The sequence below is a fragment of the Canis lupus genome, chromosome 1, assembly GCF_011100685.1.
Source record: "Canis lupus familiaris isolate Mischka breed German Shepherd chromosome 1, alternate assembly UU_Cfam_GSD_1.0, whole genome shotgun sequence".
Lineage (NCBI taxonomy): Eukaryota > Metazoa > Chordata > Mammalia > Carnivora > Canidae > Canis > Canis lupus.
Window position 1 is genome coordinate 88,423,121 of NC_049222.1, and position 17,268 is coordinate 88,440,388.

General features: G+C 36.4%; 1 protein-coding gene across 10 annotated transcripts in view; it reads left to right on the plus strand.

Moving 5' to 3' along the window:
- Window positions 1-10,264, plus strand: part of PTAR1 (protein prenyltransferase alpha subunit repeat containing 1) — a 98,792-nt gene extending 88,528 nt beyond the window's left edge. For all 10 annotated transcript variants that reach the window (XM_038527115.1, XM_038527116.1, XM_038527114.1 and 7 more), the window contains one exon: window positions 1,233-10,264. In XM_038527115.1, coding sequence (XP_038383043.1) covers window positions 1,233-1,575 — 343 coding nt within the window. In that variant the 3' untranslated portion in view covers window positions 1,576-10,264. The remainder of the gene's footprint in view (window positions 1-1,232) is intronic.
- The last annotated feature ends 7,004 nt before the right edge of the window (window positions 10,265-17,268 follow it).

Genomic DNA, 17,268 nt, shown 5'->3' on the forward strand with positions numbered 1-17,268 from the left:
ATATCCTTAGAAGATGAAGACTATCTCCCCTCTTTGGCACCTTCATAAAAAAATTTCTCTTTCTCGTAAAAATAAGACACTCTTATTCCACATTTTCTAGAAAGAAGATAGATCTTAACTTCCATGTTGTTTTAGTGTTACAGATTTTTGTTGCTATCCTGTATTTAGGTACATCAGTAGCAAGGCTGAGGAATTTTTAAAATTATATTTGTGTTTAAGAGAGACCTAGGTTAACAGAGTAGAAGCTGTGTATAAATATTAATTGAAGTTTGGGTTGGGGCATGGGGAAAAGCAACAGTTGGGATGACCTATGTATTATTATACAGGCCAGTTTTCTACTATTGAGTCATTGCCCTTCGTACCTTATCTGTCTTTTAAGTTTTATCCTCTATAAAATGAGTAAATTATATGAAAATGAACAGAATTATCTTTCAGGGCCTTAGAGTTGCTAATACGAATAATGAGAAAGAACAGCCTAAAATTTATGTAGTTTACCAATTGTGTACAGTAGATGTGCACCCCACAGAGTCAAAATTTTTGGAAATTAGGCACCTCAATCTTCATTCTTAACAAATAACTCTAGATGAGTCGAAGGACAGGAAAACTCTCCTTAGAGGAAGGACAAGAGCTATGACTTTTAAATTCTTTGCTCAGAGCCCAGCACATCCCTACTGCATGTAGATATTTAATGAGACTCTAGTGAGGGTTTTTGGGGGAAAGTTCAGATAATACCTGTTCTTATTAAAGAAAATGCTAGATAGAGGCTATGGACTAAGCCTTTCGTGGAGCTGTTTAATTCCTTTGTTCCTGAGTCACTTCTGGTTTAGGGTATCAGTGAAGTTAATTTTGGTTCTGTTTTGGTTTTTTATAGCAGAAATTGGGCTAAGAACTATTTATAATTTTATATTGTAGCTACAAAAAAATAACAATTCTAAGTGATTGTCATCATTACAGTTAATGGTACTAAAAAACCTTTGGAGTCATATGTAGTGTTCTTTCTCACAAACAGTCCAGTAACCTGAGCTCATAAGACTCTGATCTGAATACGTAGAGACTTCAGCATAATTGTTCCTCCTCCCCGCTCCAGGTAACTCTGGTCACCAAGCAGGGGCAGCATCCTGAGTACTTTATGTTTTGAAATTGTCAACTTACTGTTGCTTTCCCTGCAAAGTATGACTTCCTGATACCATTTTTCTTCCCTGTGTTCTCTTCTTCTCCCTCCTCTTTCACAGGCGGCATGTTTTCTACCTTCAGCACCACTTAAGTGGCAGGTTTTCTCAAAGCGTGACCCAGCTATCACCTGTAGACAGCCCTGGGGGGACTCTGAGTGACTCACACCTCACTCCAACAGGCACACACGTGTCTCAGGCCATGGAGGTGGATGGGCTGAATGACTGTAGCAAGCAAGGCTATTCCCAGGAAACTAAACGCCTGAAGCGGACCCCAGCTCCAGACTCCCACGGCCTGGAAATGGAGCACAGGTTCATCGATCAAGTATTGTCCACCTGCCGGAATGTAGAACAGGCCAGGTTTGCCAATGCATACAGGAAGTGGCTGGTTACGTTGAGTCAGTGAAAGAGGTGGATTAGTCCTGTGAGGTTCCCCTTTTTAGTGCAATATTGCTTTCCTTTCTTCCTTAGATAGTTGCATGAACTGTTTGCTATTATGTGGTCTTCATCTTTAGGTTAAAAGTCCATAGTAAATCTTTCATTTTATTTATTTTGTTAAGAACTGGCATTCCTTTGAGGATAAAATAACTGTGTAGTTTCTTCCTGCTAAACAGTGAGTCTTAATGTTTTTTCTTATCCTTTATATTTCTATATGTGAAGCTTCTTACTCGGCTCACCTAACTGGTTCACAAACATGTCTACCCATCTCTATGCAATTGCTGCATAGGCTAGTGGTTTTTTTTATTTTTTAATTTATGTTGTTGTTCAGCTTTAGAATAATACGAGCTCAAAATTACTCCATCTAATTATTTGAGAATCAAATGGCCAGATAGATGGATTTGTGAAAATATAAATCATTTCTCTTTTCTGATGCAAGTTATTGACCAGTATAACCAAAGTCAGAAGTATTGGAATTTATATAAAAAACATGCTTCCAATGTGTAATCCATTTTAAAATGGTTATTTTAAAAGAAAAATGAATCTTAAGGGTTTATGCAATTACTGGGAAATTATTTTTGTTACTAGTTTTGATAGATTCTCTTTACCTCAAATTTGGTATAGGCCAAAAACACTCAAGTTAGCCCCTATAAAAATCATTTGTTTTTAAACCTGGAATGCCATTTTTAGTTATTACTATTTTTCTTTTAAATTCACCATGAAAAGTGGGAAAAATATGCATGAAGATGGATCCATAAAAATCTTTCTTTTTAAAAATTTAAGTTCTTGATATATTTAAACTACAGAATTTTTATGAAGTGAAGTGATTATTAAAAGTTTGCTGGCAAATGCCAGAGGAAAGAATAGCTTTTGAAGGTTAGTTCTTCACCCTTTATTTTAAAAAATAAAACAACTTAAAGACTTTGATATTAAGCTTATCAGGGATGAGGTACCAAAGTAGCCACCTCACAACTGTATCTTATCTTTTCAATAATAAGGGCTGGGTTTTTCAGGTCTGTGAGGCGGGGTGGGAAGAGGGCCTGGTAATGTTTACTTTCTTAATATATTTTCCCCTTTGTAAGTGGTCTGTGTTTGTTCTTTCCTTTCCATGTACCTTTTCTTTATTTTCCCAATCTACCCCATATTTTTTGATACTTTCACTTTTGTATGTTTTTCTTTGTCTTTAGGATGTATATAAATGATATAATCTATCCTCTTTCCAGTGAATTTCATACCCCATTAAACACACACACACATACACACACACAAAATATTAATATGAACTGCCCCTCTAAAGGTTCCCCTAATGATGGAAACTGCCTATTGTTCTATGTGCATGAAGAATGTAATAGTGGCCAAAGTAAGTGACTGCCAGACTTTTCTTGTTCTCCTTTTTACTTGCTGGGTCACCTGTAGGGTGAGGGAACAGACAGAGAAAGGCAGACCTCTCCTATCTTCTATTATGGAAACCTTGGGCTTGAGTGAGGCACACTGCCTTAAGCTTTGGGGAAGAATAAGTTCCTTTTGTGCACCATTAATTTTAAGTAGTAAATTGTCAGGTGAGACTCAAGAACACCAGAAAAATTGTTCAGCCCCACTCTTGTAGACAGAAGTTGCTCTTCTCTCTTGGGGCAGAATTAACCTATAATTTTTTAGTTTTCTTAGAATTTAGGTAAGAAAACAATTGCCATTATGAACATAATACCATGGCCCTTTGTGTACAAAGCATATTTTGAATCAAATACCTCAAGGTCTACCTAGACCTCTATGGATAAAACCATTAGTTTGTGATTTTCAGCACCTGCAGGGGATGGTGGGGAGGACTACACACAGAGGACATGAGAGAATCAGCCCATTCCACTGAATACATGTTGCCAAATCCTGACCTCACTCAGTATTACCTTTTTTCCACACACCATTCTAAGTATCCCAAGTAATAGGGCTGCTTATGCTTTGATGTGAGAGTGTCAGGACAGGAATATAGACAATACCCTGTGAAACATCAGCTCAATTTGATAGTGCTCCACACTTTTTTATAGCCTCCACCTTTGATATTATCTGTCTTCATATGTTTTAAGGCCGTTAATCGCCCCTTTATGAAGCCATCAGTCCTATCAGATATCTTGGTCTCTTGTCTTCCTAATAAAGTTTTGAATAGGGAGTAAAAATACAAATATCTAAAGGATATTTACTGTTTGTGACTTTTGTGTGCTACTTTATTTCTAAAATCTGCATTTTTCAAGGGTTCATTAGCTATAGCGCCATACCATCTCTTTGACTGAGTTCATGCAGTGGAAAGGATGTGTCTGTTTTCAGGGACTTGTTAGTCTTTTTTTTTTTTTCTTTAAATATGTCATTGTTGAAAAAATACGTTAGGTGGACACACATTTCATCAAACTTTCATTGTAAGAATAGTAGGCCATCATCCCATCCTGTGGATCAAGAATACTACTGACAAACCAAAAGCAATAAGATCTGTAAATACCTCCACCAGTACCTTCCTCCCCCACCCCCTCTTTTTTTAAGTATACCTATTTTGGTAATACGGTGTTCCCACATTATACCGTGTGCCTTGCACATTGTGAGGACTCATTAAATATTTATCAAATTAATACATGATTAACTGAAGAAGGGAAAGATTGATCATGAGTAATGGACAGAATGAGTTATGATTGAGAAATTGATGGATTAGAGCAATGGATTGTGAATAAATGATGTATTCTAGCTTCATGATCCTTCAGGTGAAGTGAACTATTACATATAGAATAAGTTAATTTAGATTTTTTTTCTTCATTTAACTACCTTGTTTAAGCTTAAGTCCCAGCCAAGAAATGCAGCTCTGTAATTATGAATTAACTATACTTTAAATATATATTAAAAATTCATAGAACAAAGCTTGTTTGCATAAGAACACTACTTTCTGCTCGGTTATGATATTGGAGGACAGATCTTGCCAATAGAGCCAGATATACTTTGGGGCATTTGAAGAAGTTCTTTGATTTCAAAGACTTGTTGATCTGTATTTGTGACTGGATAGTCATGTTAAGCTTCTCCTTTTCTCCTCCCCAGCTTGAACTGTGGAGCTTTTAGGTATTTCTTAAAACTATGTGAGTTTTTTTTTTTTTTTTTTAAAGGATTAGTTTCTTATTAACATCCCCTTTTTCTTTTCTAGGTGTTTTTTTTTTTTTTTTTTCTTTTCTAGGTTTTAACATTTTCTTACCTCTTTGGAAACTCTGGGCCCAGGCTCTCAGTCATATCCCCTAGTCCTGTGGTACAGTTTTAATTAAATGAAAGACTTCATTATTAACAGGATTAAATCTATACAGGTTTTCACTAAAAACCATTTAAATCTTCAGATGAGGGTTTATGTGACATCAGATTTGAAAACAAAAGTTCCTGGACTTGATGTAGCAGCTTTTAGGAAAGCATACATGGTAGACTTTGTGTGATTTCGATATATTCAGGTCATGTCAATTCATGCTTATTATATTAAAGAGAACTTTTAATATTGTTGAGAACAAATCAATAGTAATAATTTTCTGTAGCACAAGATGGTATCTGCCATGGGCTAAATATAATTTAGGAGTACAACTGCCTCTTGCTGTACAACAGTGTAATCTCTATCTTAGTCCCTCTTAATTACACAAGATACTAAAGATTTAGTTATAAAAGGAAGTAACATATATTCCCTTTTTTTTGGAGAAAGTTTTTATAAGCTTACGGTTATTTTGTTACTAGAAAATTATATTTTAAAACTTTAAAATGTTTATAATACTCTAGAAAATCTGAACAGCATCATTTACAACTTTTTTCTCCTGAGTAACTCTCAAATAGAACTGTGCAAACCCTGGTACTTGACTTGCTGCCATCTCCCCATGCCTAGACAATATTCTTAATATGCTCCTGTTTAACAGAGATGTACATTGAGGCACAGGAAAGTATAGACAAATTCAGTGGCATGAAGGCAGTGAGCAGGAAAAAAAATCAACCCTGAAAATTCTCCCTGTCACACAGTGTCTTTTAAAAAAAATAGCTAAACATACTGTGTTAATTTGAGTGCCTTTCTTCCTTCTAGAGGGAGCAAGATTATATTTAATGTTTAAGTAGAAAACAAAGAATGGAAGTTCTATCACAGTTGATTGTAACTCATTGTATTGACAGTTGCTAGGCCTGGTCCCATGGAGTTTGTATGCTTTCATGAGATACTGATATGAGTAGGTAGGATGCTTTGGTTTGTATTTCTTAGTTAGCATTGTTAAGTACCCTATCAAGAAGAATTCGTTCTTTCCCTGTGGCAACTAACTTTTTTGGGTGTCGGAGGCATTATATTTAGAAGAGAACATGTGCATAATTAGAAATCAGTGGGAAGCCTGGGCAGCCCAAGGTCAAGGGAAACAGTGGCGCTGTGCCCTACAAGAAAGGCCATATGATTGTTCCAAATGAATCCTTTGCCTCACTTGAAGGACTTAAAGAATTCCCTCCCAAATTCCATGTTGAAGGAAAAGAAGTAAATACGGAGATGAAATTTAAAATGTGGCATTTTATATATATGAGTATGGAGAAGGGAGGGACCTAAGGTCCTTATTTCAAGAAAGCAAATAACTTGTCATTGTAATTTCATAAAACTATAAGCTAAAGATTCCAAAGTGCTTTCCAGAGGACTATTGAATAGTATATTCCTAAATGGCAGCAATATGTCATAGTTCATAGTGGATACAGAAAACCATTATGTCAGTTGTAGATCTAGGGGGTATGTATGTGTGTGTGTGTGTGTGTGTGTGTGTTGCAGGGGGTGCCTCTAGCTCTCACCTTGGGACATCATATTCTGGTTAGGCCATGTTAACACTGTAAAAACCAAACTCTTCGCTAAAAAACAAATAAAGAGCAGTAGCTTAGTCTGCAGATGAAACTTTATGCTTCCAAGAATATTAGCTCTCTAGAGGTTGTGCTTTTTTGGACAATACTCTGGTCCACAAAGCTAACCCTGGCATTTCTTTTATTAATCTGTTATTCCTCAGGGTGTAGAAGATTTAGTGAATTTAGGACAAAATTTTATATGCAGTGGCAAAAAAAGAAAAGGCAAAAATATGCTAAATATATTACTAGCTCTTAAAATTTTAGTATAGACAGTATTTTTGATAAACCGCTACCAGTGCAGTAGCTCATAGATGCCCTGTGACTGCCTCATCGCTCATCTCGCTGCTTCAGTCCCCATGGCCCTATTATGAATGTTCTCTTATACACGTCTTCTGTGGAAACAATTTCTGGAATATATTGTTTCCCACGTTTGGCAGAGGTGGCGTTTTAGCTGACATCAGTCTGTTTGTGGAAATCCTATTCAGAAAATGATTACTATTGGTGCTCAGACTGACAGCTGTTTCGCTTCTTAAAACTTCAGTTCCCCTGAAAGAGACCCTGTATGTGTTCAGCACACTGCATAATGCCTTGTACCTTGTAGGGATCCCACGGGTCAGAATTGTTCAAGGCTAGGGAGTTAAAACTAGCTTACCACTATCTCATCACCATTGCCCACATTCTTAGCTTCAGGAGAAACACGGTATTGTGCTTAAGATATACAATTCGATTCAAATATGCCAGGCAAGAGATACAACTGCACACCTCAAGTGAAATTCAGATACTCTTAAGACGTGTGTGTGCATATTCACATATCTATATGTATATACATCTAAATGAGATTTGGAACTTGAATTTATATAGTGATTTTAGAGAATTTTACTTAAAGGGTTTTTATTTTCGTATATGCTTAAAGTGCTCCTATTTCAAGACCGTTTTCTTTATTAAATCAGCCCCCTCGAGCAAAGTTGGAAACCTAATGCAAGTGCCATTTGCCCAAATTAACCAGATATTTGTGTAAACTATTTACTTTGTCTTTGGATGCTTATGAACCATGACATTCTGACTTTTCTTCCATACCTTTAGGGAATCAGCCTTAATTTCCTGTATGGCTATCGCTTTCCTCAAAGTACTATGCAGCATACTTCAAATGTTTATCTTTATAAAGTGATTAGTAATAAATCTGAGGTGTTTTCATGTCCTAGGGATGAATAATTCCACACACTCAGATACTGACTCACACAGCATTCTATTAAAAGTGCTCATATAGTACCCTCCCTCACCAGTGTCATCTTGCATTTGAAGCAGGTATTTTTTCCTTATCAGTTAAAGAATGAGTGTAGACTGGGTACAGTCCTAGTAGGTGCTCAATAAATATTTAGCTGATTATTGATCTGACATCAAACAGTTGTCTTTTCACAGAGGAGTCTATTTTTAGAGTAATATATGTTTGAAACTGAAAAATTCTATCATTTGAATGACGAGGCTCATTTAGGCTGGAGTTTAGTAACATGCAATAACAATACTATTTGTGTAGAACATTCTCTGAAGATAGGAGATGGGAAAAATTTAAGCAGTATCTTTTTGTGCAAGGCACATTAATAAAGTGAGTAAGTTAATGTCTTAATAGGCTGCTGGACTCGAGAGAGAACTGCTGTAGACTTCTGTGATCAGTTTCTGTGTTGGTAAACCTAGTATCACCTGTCTTAGGTTCTGTTCAGTTTTCCCCAACTCTCGGTTGCTTTCCAGTGTCTTAAAAGTAGTTGTGGTAAAATGTGAAGTTATATTAAATAACCTATACTTGTTTTCTCAGAACATCTTTAATATGAGAGAGAAATTTTTATGAATGATAACAGTAGTTTCAGAATCTGTTAATTTGTGGCTTTCAGATCATTTTTGACAGGGCTTGCCCAATGTGAACAGATTTAAATAGTTTAAAAACAAACATTCCAACCTGAGCTGTGAGGAACAGAGTGTCGAGTACTCGTGTAACTGGGCATGGCCTCCTGGCGAGGTTCTTGATCCCTGACTGTGATACTGATTTCTGACTGTGAAGACCACCGTCAGTATTCTAGTTTGACGTGTGTTCTTCCTTGAAGACGATGAAATGAGTGCTAGATTAACTTGTATTTGAGATGGACAGGATAAAAAATGATGTGGTATAAATATGCCAGATATTTATACACACTACTACAAAAACTAAAAAAAGGAGGGAAGAAAATGATAAAAGGTCAGTGTTTTGGTTTGTTTTTTTATAGCCTCTAAAAAAATTTCTTTTTAGATCCAAGTCCCTCGGACACTAAGCAGTTGCTTACTTTATTTAACACTGTGGGACTTTAAGGGTTAGTTTCTCAGATACCATCAATAGTCTGCTATTGGAATTGACCATGTGTGTGAACTTTACATTGCTTGAAGATTTTCCAGAAGTGGAGTATTTAAGTAGCAGTTGTAGTTGTTTAAGATTTCCCGTAGGTTGTGGTTAAATGGACAAGTTACATATATGATCTGTGGTGCAAGGGCAGATCCTGGGCATTAAAGATAAGTTTGGCTAACTTGTTTTACTGAAGATACTAATTGTCTTCCCTCTCCACTGCTGTTTTTCTTAAACTCGTTTCTTTCCGTGTAACAGTCTGCATTGAAAGTTCTTTTAGCTCTCACAATGTACTAATTCACATTTTTTAAGGATTAAATATTTTATGAATTCTTTTTACATTTAAAATGTATACCTTGGAGAGGGATAAAAATAAATTTTGTGGTAAAGTCTGTGCAGAGGGTGCTATGGTGTCCTGGGAGTGAGTTCTCCAGAGCGCTTAAAGTATGATGCTAAATTTGAAGGCTAATATAATGACTATAGATTATTTGTATTAGCACTGTCCAATAGAAACAAATGGGAGCCATATAGGTAATTCTTAATTTTCTAGCAGGCACATTAAAAGAGAAACCGGTGACATTATTTTTAATTAACTCAATATATTAAAAATACCATTTTAGTATGTAATCAATATACATAATTATGGAGATATTTTGCCTTTTTTTTTTTTTTTTTTTTTTTGGCCCTGATGGTAGGTTTTTAAAATTCATTGTGTATTTTGCACTCACAGTGCATGTTAGTTCTGGTGAGCTAGAAGTGCTCAAATAGCCACGTGGCTAAGGGCTGCTATATTGGACGGTGCAGGTTCATAGGGTACAGAGTAGGACTTTATTTTAAATTGGGAGATGGTGTGGTCAGGTAGGCATGAAATTATGGTACTTTAAAAATTACTTTGTATACTTAGAAAAGTATCTAATAGAATTATCCACATTGTCTTCATTTTAAATTTGCTGTAGAACTAGCTCAATCTGTTCCAATTTGCCAAGCATTATTAAGGAGGAAGAAATTCCATGCCATGTAAAATACCATGATATGCTCATTATAACAACACATTATTAACACATTTTTCAATGTGTTCACTAAATTCTGTCCTGTTTCTTCAAAGTAATAGCTTAAATTGCATGTTAATTGTATATCTGTACTTGTTTTGTTTTTATATTATTATTATAATAATGTGTATTAACAAACAGCCCTAGGATTCTAATATTCCTGTGCATCTGTCTTCCAGTACTTACTGGTACACTTATTAAGTTGTTATAAGTGGCAGAAAAGTAGAATGAACCATTGGTTTTTTCCATTAGATTGTTTTTATCATGTGATCTGTACCAAGCCAGCTATAAATTATTATATTTCTGTAGACTATGGAAAATAGTGTTTATGTCTTATCTTTACTAAATGTTTGCAATTTCTAAGTAAACTTTTCATCTCCTAAGACAGGTGTAAGATGTGATTTTATTTTTGTTTGTTTTGGTGTTTGAACCACAGCTCCAGTCGGCCAGGAGGTCCTGTTTAATTGCTGTGATGGTGGTAGTGGGGTGGATGTGTGAGCTGTTGTCTCACTGAAACCAACTGATTTGATTACTTACAGTTGTAGAAAGAGTTAAAAATGTCATTTGTGTCCAGGACCATTTAAAAAAATGTCAAAAACAAAGAAATTGTCACACTTGTCTTTAGAGTTTATTAACAATGACTAATTGACTTAATGAAAGTCATTATAACAGGGGCACCTGGTGGCTCAGTTAGTAAAGCAGTCTGCCTTCTGCTCAGGTTGTGATCCCCAGGTCCTGCATTGAGCCCCAAAGTCTGGCTCCCTGCTCATTGAGATGCCTTTTTCCTCTCTCTCTATTCTCAAATAAATAAAATCTTTTTTTTAAAAGTCATTATAACTAGATTTGCTTTTTCTCCTGGATTTTAAATGAAGGCATACAGCAGGGAATTACTTGATAATTTCAGTGTTATATCCATGTTTTCTTAGCCTTGAGCCTCACCTCACTTCAGATGTTTTAAGCTGGATACAGCATTCACAGTTATTTAAATTGTTTTAATACATAAGTATACTCTAAAAAGTATTTGATGAAGTGGACACTTTCTTAGATTTCAAATACTCAAAAGGCTATTTTGTGGGAAAGGCCTTTATTACTTTGTCCCATGACTCTTCAGGATTGTATTTTAAATAACACAGTATTATCTGTGCCTATTTTTGGTAGCAAACAGGATATAGAATTTATTTGCATCATGCAAAAGTACCACAAACAGTATTTAAAATCACAGGATTAGGAATCCCTGGGTGGCTCAGTGGTTTAGCACCTGCCTTCGCCCCAGGACATGATCCTGGAGACCCAGGATCGAGTCCCACATTGGGCTCCCTGCATGGAGCCTGCTTCTCCCTCTGCCTGTGTCTCTGCCTCTCTCTCTCTCTCTCTTTGTGACTTTGATGAATAAATAAATAAAATCTTTTAAAAAAATAAAATCACAGGATTGTTCTTGCTTTGACATGCTAGGGAAGGGAACTAGCTTACTAAAGACAGCCTTGATTTGAGTTAGCAGATTATAGAAGTCTGACAACAATTAATATTAGCAAAGTGCTTCCCTGGGAAATTGCTTTGCTTAATAGGGTGCTTCTTGAAATGAAAGATCAGCAGTAATAACAGAGGCAGGATGATACACTAGCTAATTAAAATTTTTAAATACGATAAAACTGTGATCATTTGTATATATTTAGCAGTACATTTTCCTCATGTTGCAAGCTCAAATTTTGCTTTTGGTGTTTTTTGTGGAGTGTGTGTGTGTGTGTGTGTGTGTGTGTGTGTTGTTGGGTGGTTTTTTTTTTTTTTTTTTAAATTTGAGAAGCAGCAACAATTTGGTTTTTGTTATTGTTTTAAAAAGTACCAGGGTTCCGTGGCGCAGCGGTTTAGCGCCTGCCTTTGGCCCAGGGTGCGATCCTGGAGACCCGGGATCGAATCCCACATCGGGCTCCCGGTGCATGGAGCCTGCTTCTCCCTCTGCCTATTGTCTCTGCCTCTCTCTCTCTCTTTCTGTGACTATCATAAATAAATAAAAATTTAAAAAAAATTTAAAAAGTGCCAGGGTTCCTGTCTTTCCCACTCTACTCCAAAGTGGCTAGACTGAGCATCAACTTTATTTAAAATAACAAGTTACAGTATGCCCTTTTCTTTCTTTCTTTTTTTTTAAGATTGTATTTATTTATTCATGAGAGATACACAGAGAAAGAAGCAGAGACACAGGCAGAGGGAGAAGCAGGCTCCATGCAGGGAGTCGATTGAGTCATGGGACTCGATCCCGGGTCTCCAGGATCACAGCCTGGGCTGCAGGCAGCGCTAAACCGCTGTGCTACCAGGGCTGCCCAGTATGCCCTTTTCTTCTGAGAAGTGCAGTATCATTATGTGTCCTGTTAAGGAGAAGTTGAAAATAGAAGCAATAATTACTGTAGTATCTTCTCTTTCACAGAAAGATTCTTAGAGTAATCCTGGCTGCCAGAAGAATTCCCTTACCACTCTTTATAATTAGATGAACAACAGACAGATAATACACTCTTAGTGTATTATTTAGCGTATCTGAATTTATACTTTTAGTATCAGAATCCTCCAAAGATACACAAATCTCTTGTATTAAATTCCTTATATACTTCTCATAGTAATGACGGCATGATTAATGAAAGGTCTGCTTTCTGTGTAGGAGAGCTAACTGAGCTGAAATGGTCCTCCACCATATTATTTTTGTATTCTCATATTTCTTCAATCACTAGTGATCTTTCCAGACATTTTGTTGAGAGAATATTGGAAGGTTGGTGAGTAATTGCGGATGGTAGAGCATCAGTCATCCCATCTTTTTTTCAAGGAAATTTTTATAGAGACTTCCCATCTAAGGTCTCCTGGAACAAAACTAATCACCAGTTCTCTCTTATCTGTAACTAAGTGGGGACATACCTAATCTGTAACCTTATTCTAATGAGTCTTAATGTTAGTTATTCCATGTGAAGAAATTTTTAAGTTATGCCATTTTGTGTGGCATTCATAATAGTAAAAATCAGAAACAACTTGAATACACAATAGGAGATAGAGTAAATTGGTATTTTCCTACAGTGGTCTTAATATCCACTTGCAAAAATAGAATATAAAATTACATGAAAAGACCTCATCACAAATTAATTTTTGAAGGAAGTTATAGAGAAATAACAGGAAGTTAGAGAAGTATGTAAAGTAAGATACTGATTTTATTTTAAAAATTAAAATTACGGGGCAGCCCCGGAGGCACAGTGTTTTGGTGCCACCTGCAGCTGGAGTGTGATCCTGGAGACCCGGGATCGAGTCCCACTTCGGGCTCCCTGCATGGAGCCTGCTTCTCCCTCTGCCTGTGTCTCTGCCTCTCTCCCTCTCTCTCTCTCCCTCTCCCTCTCCCTCCCTCTCTCTCTCTCTCTCTCTCCCTATCTCTCATGAATGAATAAAATCTTTTTAAAAAAATTAATTCCCACGTCCAATAATGGCAAGATGAGTACTCCTGAACACAATTTAGAATGGCAGAAAAAGTACTAAAATTTTTCTTCAAAGCAGGATAGAGAAATCCATATCATACTGAAACTGCATACCAATAGTGTCTTACAAGTAACTGAAGATAAAGCCATTAGATCAATAGCCAACTTCTTGTTATAGCCAGAAGATACGGGAATGATAAATTTAATGTGCTGAAGCTATGTAATCTACCATTATAGAGTTCTATATACAGAAAGTTCTTTGAGGAACAAAGGTAAAATAAGTACATATATAATACAATCATACATACATATATGATTCCCATTCATATAAAGTTTTTTTTTTTTAAGATTTTATTTATTTATTCATGAGAGACACAGAGAGGGAGCCAGAGACACAGGCAGAGGGAGAAGCAGGCTCCACGCAGGGATCCCAATGTAGGACTCGATCCCAGGTCTCCAGGATCACACCCCGGACTGAAGGTGGCGCTATACCACTGAGCCACCAGGAATGCCCATCATATAAAGTTTTAAAAATAGTAAGTCTACAAAGTATGCAAGAAAATTATTATTGTAAAGGTCATGATGGTTGCATCTGGTTGGGAAAGAATGGAACCATGATCAAGGTTGGGATCAAGATAGGGAATTTTGGAGATGCTGGCAGTGTCTGAACTGCACCATGTGGACATGTCTTAATATTTCATATATTTTCTTCAATGCTATATTCACAATAAAAGAGTATCTTTTAATTAAAGTATGAAGTTATTTTTAAATAAAACACCGAAAAAAATAAAAAATAAATAAAACACCGTATTTATGGACTAGGCAGTACATAAAATATCCCTACCAAATTGACCTTTAAATTCAACATAATCTATCAAGATTCCAGTGAGTTTTTTCAGTGAAGTTTAGACTACTTTAAAATTTATATGGAAATGAACAGAATTACCTGAAACAATCTTGAAAAGATGGTTTACTATAAAGGTATAGTAATCAAGACTGGTTTTGGCATAAGAAGAGGCAAATTTTTGGAACAAAATAGAGCCCAGAAACAGACCAACACAGTCAAAAAAGTCAACTTACTTTTGACTAAGGCACCAAAATCATTTCAATGGGGGAATCTAATAAATAGTGCTAGAACAAGATAGCTATGTGGAAAAAAATAAGCTTCAACTCTTAGTTCTCATAATATGCAAAAAAGTTAAAACTGGATCATAAAACTAAGAACACATAAAAACCAGTAGGGAATGAGAACATTTTTTGCAACCTTGAGGTAAACATTTTATTGGATGGGACACAAGAAGTCCTAATCAGAAGACATGAGCAGTAAAAATTTCAAATATAGAAGGCTACGCAAATGGCTAGTAATGTGCACATGATTAGGAAAGACCTGAGCAGGCCACAGCTGTCACCTGTTACTGCACATGTAAGAAGTGAAGGCTAAGACAGTTCTGCCTGGATGAGTGTAGAAGACCTACCTCAACATGCATTTAGAGCCCTCCAGCAATAACGGGGAGATTTGATTCAAGGAAATTTCTATCCAGTCATTAGCTGATCACCACACTACTAAGAGGTGATTTCTTTTTTCTTTTTAAAGATTTTATTTATTCATGAGAGATACACAGAGAGAGAGAGGCAGAGACACAGGCAAAGGGAGAAGCAGGCTCCATGCAGGGAGCCCGACATGGGACTCAATCCCGGGTCTCCAGGATCATGGCCTGGGCTAAAGGCTATCCTAAACCGCTGAGCCACCGGGTCTGCCTAAGAGGGGATTTAAATGGCTACACACTATAAAGAATATGGACTTTACAAAACTAGTTCAGAACAAATCAAACAACAACAAGCAGTGACAATAAATCCTGGGAATGAGGAATAATCTGAGTCCCAGATTGGGTGCATTTTAATATTCAGAATGTCCCAATTTTTAACAAAAATGCAACACAGAAACAAAGTATGGCTCACACCAGTGGAAAAAAGCAGTCGAGAACCTGCCCATGAGAAAGAACAGACATTAGACATAATTAAAAGACTTTAAACAAGCTATTTTAAATGTGTTCAAAGACCTTAACCATGTTTTAAGAACTAAAGGAAAATGAGAACCATGTCTCACCAAATAGTGACAGACATTTAAAAAGTAATGAAATAGCCCAAACTCAGCCAAATGGAATCTGATTGAGATACCTCAGGGAAGATAGATGATGATAGATAGATAGATGATAGATAGATAGATAGATAGATAGATAGATAGATAGATAGATAGATAGATAGATAGATAGATAGATGATAGAGAAAGAAAAAGATTCTGGAAAGTTGTCTTGAATAGTTAATAGTTTTTTTTTTGTTTTTTTTTTTAATTTTTATTTATGATAGTCACAGAGAGAGAGAGGCAGAGACACAGGCAGAGGGAGAAGCAGGCTCCATGCACCGAGAGCCCGACGTGGGATTCGACCCCGGGTCTCCAGGATCACGCCCTGGGCCAAAGGCAGGCGCTAAACCGCTGCGCCACCCAGGGATCCCTAGTTAATAGTTTCTCTACTAAAAAACCACAGGGGTCACCAGCAGATTTGAGTAAGATGAAAGGATGAATAAAGGGCAGCCCCGGTGGCCCAGCGGTTTAGCGCCGCTTTCAGCCTGGGGCATGATCCTGGAGACCGGGGATCGAGTCCCATGTCGGGCTCCCTGCACAGAGCCTGCTTCTCCCTCTGTCTGTGTCTCTGCCTCTCTCTCTCTCTCTCTCTCTCTGTGTCTGTCGTAAATAAATAAAAAATATTTTTTTAAAAAAAGGATGAATAAAGACAACAACTGACAATATTCAGTCTGAGGAATAGAAAGAAAAAGAATAAAAATACACAATAAATGCATGATGGATGTCCCAGAAAGAAAAATAGGAGAAGAAAGAATATTTGAAGAAATAACAGATGTAAACGTCCAAGTTAGATAGACACAAATCTACAAATCAAAAAATATTAATAGACTGTAGGTAGGACATATTCAAAAAGTTCCACATTGAAGATCCACTATAACCAAACTGTCAAAAGCCTACAGACAAACAAAATCTTGGAAGCAGCATGAGAGAAGAGACTTGTCATGTACAGGGAGTCCTCAATAAGATTAACGTGATTTCTCTTCAGAATCCATGGAAGCCTCTAGAAGGTACTGGCAGATATCTTCAAAGTCCTTGAAAGGAAAAACCTAACCAAGAATTTTATACCTGCTAAAATGACCCTTCAAAAATAACAGAAATTAAGACATTCCCAGATAAACAAAAACAGTTTATCACTAGCAGACCTGTCCTAGAAAGAAATATGAAAGGGAAGCCTCTATCTAGGCTGAAATGAAAGGACACTAGACTTTTCCACATGAAAAAATTAAAAGTGCCTGTAAAAGTAACTACATAGTATGTATGTACATAGTATGTAACTACATACATACCATAGAAGATAGCATAATGTATTCCTTGTAACTCCTTTTCCCCTCTAATTTGAAAGGTAACTGCATATTATAATAATTATAAATTTATATTAATGAATCCATAATGTATAATTCTGTCTTGTCAAAATAGTGGGCAGAAAACAGAGCTTATAGTATACCAGTTTCTGTATAGTACTGAAACTAAGTTGATATCAGTCCAAACTAGATTGATATATATTAAGATGCTAATGCTATGGCTGGGGGTAACCACTAAGAAAATAAGTCAAAAATAAGTATAAAAGAAAAAAGGGAATTGAAATAGTGCACTAGAAAATATGTAACAAAGAAGGTAATTATGGGATAATTGAGGAACAGAATAAAAGACATGGAGAAAACAAAGTGACAGCAATTATATGGAAAGTAAGTGGATTAAACTGAAAGTAATAGGCAGAGACTGGAAGAATGGATTTTTAAAACGTGGTCTCAGGTGCCTGGGTGGCTAAGTTGGTTAAGTGTCTGCCTTTGGCTCAGGTCAT